Source organism: Geospiza fortis, unplaced genomic scaffold (genome assembly GCF_000277835.1).
Source record: "Geospiza fortis unplaced genomic scaffold, GeoFor_1.0 scaffold224, whole genome shotgun sequence".
NCBI lineage: Eukaryota > Metazoa > Chordata > Aves > Passeriformes > Thraupidae > Geospiza > Geospiza fortis.
Genome location: NW_005054448.1, coordinates 7,380 through 11,844, shown reverse-complemented (window position 1 = coordinate 11,844; position 4,465 = coordinate 7,380). Strand labels below are relative to the sequence as shown.

The 4,465-nt window shown below is 52.3% G+C and overlaps 1 protein-coding gene across 1 annotated transcript in view; it reads left to right on the top strand.

Moving 5' to 3' along the window:
* The first annotated feature begins 161 nt into the window (after positions 1 to 161).
* AP1B1 (adaptor related protein complex 1 subunit beta 1) overlaps positions 162 to 4,465 on the top strand; it is an 11,601-nt gene continuing 7,297 nt past the window's right edge. Inside the window, exons 1-2 of the mRNA XM_031062440.1 lie at positions 162 to 263; positions 2,691 to 2,826. Coding sequence (XP_030918300.1) covers positions 241 to 263; positions 2,691 to 2,826 — 159 coding nt within the window. The 5' untranslated portion in view covers positions 162 to 240. The remainder of the gene's footprint in view (positions 264 to 2,690; positions 2,827 to 4,465) is intronic.

Here is a 4,465-nt window from a genome sequence, read left to right as displayed (position 1 = left end):
AGAGCTGAGCCCCCAGAGCAGGCACAGCCTCAGGGGGGTGTTTGGGGAATTAAATCCCTCTTTTCAGTGGGGGCAGAGGAGCCCTGTGCTCAGCCAGCAGAGGGGTGGGGGACCCCTTGCTCTAATCCCTGAGCTGCCACTTTTCCCATTTCTCCAGGGGAGATATTTGAGCTGAAGGCTGAGCTGAACAGTGACAAGAAGGAGAAGAAGAAGGAGGCTGTGAAGAAGGTGATTGCCTCCATGACTGTGGGCAAGGATGTCAGGTGTGTGCTGGGGCTGCAGCCTGGAATCTCCTGAGTGAGAAGGAACCCACAGGATCATCCAGTCCCACTCCTGGCCCTGCCCAGACCCCCAACAACCCCACCCTGTCCATCCCTGGCAGTGCTGTCCAAAGGCTCCTGGAGCTCTGGCAGCCTGGGCAGTGCCAGCACCCTCTGGGGGAAGAATCTTGCCCTGAAATAAACCCTAAACCTCTCCTTCATGCTGTTCTCCCATGTGCCCAAGCCAAACCCAGCTGGTTTTTAGGTTTCCTTTTCCCCCTGTTGCTTCCAGAGGGGTTTCCATGCTGCTTTTCCCCTGGGGGTTCACCCAGGTGCACCCTGGCTGCAGCTCTGCCTCCTGGAGTGCAGTTTGTGTCCACGTGGCCACCTGGCAGGTGGGGGCTCTCCTGGCTTTTGTTGTAATCTGGCTAAAAGAGGATTGGTCTGGCCGCCAGATCAGTTTGTTGGGATTATTCCCACTTCCTTTGTGTGTTACTAAAAACAAGCAGGACCCCCTTGGAGGGTTGGTGGCAGTGCCTGGATGCTGATAAACCCTTTACAGCCTCTCCAGTCCAAAAGGTCAGGCAGCTGCTGCTGTTCCTGCTTCCTTTTCCATCTGGCTGAGCTGCACGTGGCTCCTTCCGTGCCTTGTCCTGCACAGACCTGTCCCAGCACAGGCAGCATCAGCAATTTGATTTTCATGGTGCATTTGAGAGTAAATGGAGGGAAAACACACTCAGGATTGGGAGAACTGGGGCATCCCTGGCTCCCAGAGCAGCAGCAGCAGGCAGTGTCCATCTTGAGACCACTGTGGAAATCACATGGAAATGGCAGGAGCTTCCAGGGCTTGAAGGGGCTTAAAAAAGGAGGGAGAGCAGATTTTTACATGGACAAATAGTGACAGAACAAAGGAGAATGGCTTTAAACTAAAAGAGATTTAGCTGGGATATTGGGAATTAGGAATTGTTCCCTGGCAGGGTGGGCAGGCCCTGGCACAGGGTGCCCAGAGCAGCTGGGGCTGCCCCTGGATCCCTGGCAGTGCCCAAGGCCAGGCTGGACACTGGGGCTGGGAGCACCTGGGACAGTGGGAGGTGTCCCTGCTGTGGCAGGGGGTAGAACTTGCTAAGTTTAGAGATTCCATGATTCCCGAGCCATTCCATGATGCTGTGGCTGTGTCAGCCCATTGCTTTGGTGTGTGCCTGTTTCAGGCTGCAGGGAAGCAGTTTGCTGAGCTCACTGCTCCCCAGGAGGTGCCAGCAAAGCCTGGTTTAACCCGGGGTGAGACCAGCCCAGGTGGGCAGCAGCTTTGCAAAACCCAATTCCCTGGATTTAGGGGAGCCCTGGGTTTGATCCTGGCTGGTTTGTGGAGGTGGAGAAGCTTCCAGGAGCCTTGGGACATCTGTCAGGGTGGAATAACCCCTGTGTTAGCCCTGGGATCTCGATTGCCTCCCCTGGGGTGGCTTAATTGTCTAATTGGTCTGTCTTTGGATGAAGCAGCATCTCTGGTACCCCAGAGCTCCAGGATGTTGGGCAGCCCCAGCTCTGTGCAGGCAGATCCAGTGCATTCCCTCCATCCCAGCAGAGTCTCTGGTGCTCCAGACTCACCCAGGGGAGGGGGGCTCTTCCTTTGGGTACCATCCTGTGAGGATGCATAAAATCCTGGAATATCCTGAGTTGGAAGGGATCCACAAGAGTCATCCTGGCCCTGCACAGACACCCCAACAACCCCACCTGTGCCTGAGAGAATTGTGCAGCACCTTCTCCTGGGGCAGTGGATGTGCCCTGGAGTGGGGATGCAGCAGAGCCATGTGGGAAAGCTCAGTTTTGGTCCATCAAGGGCTGGTTTTGATACAGACCCATTAAAAAAATCCACTGGGGATGGGCATTTTAGCTGTGTCTGCTGCAGGGTGGGCTCAGGTCATGGAATCATAGAATCATGGAATGGTTTGGATGGGAAAAGGTCCTTAAAGCCCAGCTCATCCAACCCCCTGCCATGGCAGGGACACCTCCCACTGTCCCAGGTGATCCCAGCCCCAGTGTCCAGCCTGGCCTTGGGCACTGCCAGGGATCCAGGGGCAGCCCCAGCTGCTCTGGGCACCCTGTGCCAGGGCCTGCCCACCCTGCCAGGGAACAATTCCTAATTCCCAATATCCCATCCATCCCTGCCCTCTGGCAGTGGGAGCCATTCCCTGTGTCCTGTGCCTCCATCCCTTGTCCCCAGTCCCTCTGCAGCTCTCCTGGAGCCCCTTCAGGCCCTGCCAGGGGCTCTGAGCTCTCCCTGGAGCCTTCTCCTCTCCAGGGGAGCACCCCCAGTGTTTCCTCCCAGGACAGAGTTGGGTTCTCCTGGCCTTGGGAGCGGGTTATCCATGGGAAGGGGATCCATGGGCAGCCTGGCCGTGCCCTGCCTTCACCGAGCTCTCTGTGTTCCAGCGCTCTCTTCCCGGACGTGGTGAACTGCATGCAGACAGACAACCTGGAGCTGAAGAAGCTGGTCTACCTCTACCTGATGAACTATGCCAAGAGCCAGCCAGACATGGCCATCATGGCTGTGAACACCTTTGTGAAGGTGAGGGGACAGGGCTCTGTGTCCTGGGGCCACAGGGGACGCCAGGTGCCAGCTCACCGCGCCAGGCTGCAAATGAGGGAGCGTGGGCAGCTTCCCAAAGCCTCTCCCTTCTGGAGGAGGGGCTCTGCAAGCTCTAGAACACGGATTGAATTTGTCCAGTAATGCAGCAAGTCAGTTTTTGGCAGCTGTCCTGTGCCACTTGCTCTGTGAGGGGTGTGGGCAGCTCCCGTGATCGAGAGCTGTCATGTGAATTCATGGGCTGAGAAATCCCTCGTGATCTTCCCCTTGGAGCTGGGAACTGAAGAGTGTGTTAGGAACCAGGATGTTGCCAAAGCACTCTGTGAAAAGGCCTGGTGGGCTTTAGAGGGTGTTCAGGCTTTTCAGGGAGGATAAACCCCTCATAATAATCCCAGTATCTGTTTCCAGCATCAGGTTGGTTCAGGTACCTGGTGTAAGTGATGAGGACATGAGATTCCTGGATGGATTGAGGAGCTGTGGGAGTGAGGATTGGTGGTGTTGGAACTCAGTGGGTGCAGAACAAGAGAGAAACTTCTCTTGGGTGACTTATTCTCAAGAGCAGAACATGAAAACCTCAGGATTTGAACCCAAATCCTCCTGGAGGACCTGAACCCCCTGGAGATAGCTGAGGAGCCCAGGATATCCTGTGGCATTCACATTCTCTGAAAAAATTCCTTCAGCCAGGGTTTTTCTCCTGGGAAAGTGAAAGGCAGTGAGAGAGGCCTCAGAGAAAAGGAAAACAATTCTGATCTCATTTGCTTCTCCTGTGTTGTGCTGGTGTGGAATGTGTTTGGGGATTGTTTGCCCACAGGTGATTGTTCCATTGGATTCTGCTGTGAGTTGTTTTCACTCATTGGCCAATCAGGGCCAAGCTGTGTCAGGACTCTGGAAAGAGTCAGGAGTTTTCATTATTATCTTTTTAGCATTCAGTAAGTATCCTTTCTGTATTCTGTAGTGTAGTATAGTATCCTTCAATATAATATAGCATAATAAAGTAATTATTTAGCCTTCTGAGAACATGGAGTCAGATGCATCATTCCTGCCTTCGTCAGGGCTCCTTGATTACACTAATAAATTATTGTAAATTATTGTAAAATTATTACAATAATACCCGCCCTCCCCTGTCCTCCTTGTGTAGGAGTCTGCTCTCTGTTAATGGAGTGACAAAACTATCTTTTGTCTCTTTCAAAGGAAGTCTAGAAGTTTCTCTCGTCATTTAAGTGAAAAGACACCTCATAAGACTTAAGAGACTTCACCTCAAACTTAAAGATAGCTAATTAGAGAAAAGCTAAAAAATCTTGCTTAGACAATTAACTAGGAAAAGGAGTGCACAAAGAAATTAAACACTTTCGTAAAGTATTTTACTAAGAGGAAAACCATCTGGCACTTAGCTTAGCTTTTCTGTTTGTTATTTCTCTTTTTAAAAATTTTTAAAATTTTTTGTTTCTAACACTGCAACAACAGAAGCCATCCTGCTGATTATCGTTCCTCCAAAAGTAGCTGAGCTATCTTGGGTTATTGGAATAATTACCAATATAGCTGGACAGGAGGTGCCTGAGCTTGTCTGGCCCTTGCTGCTGAACCAAATAGCGGCAGGCGTGGGGGGTTTTACCCCGCGAGA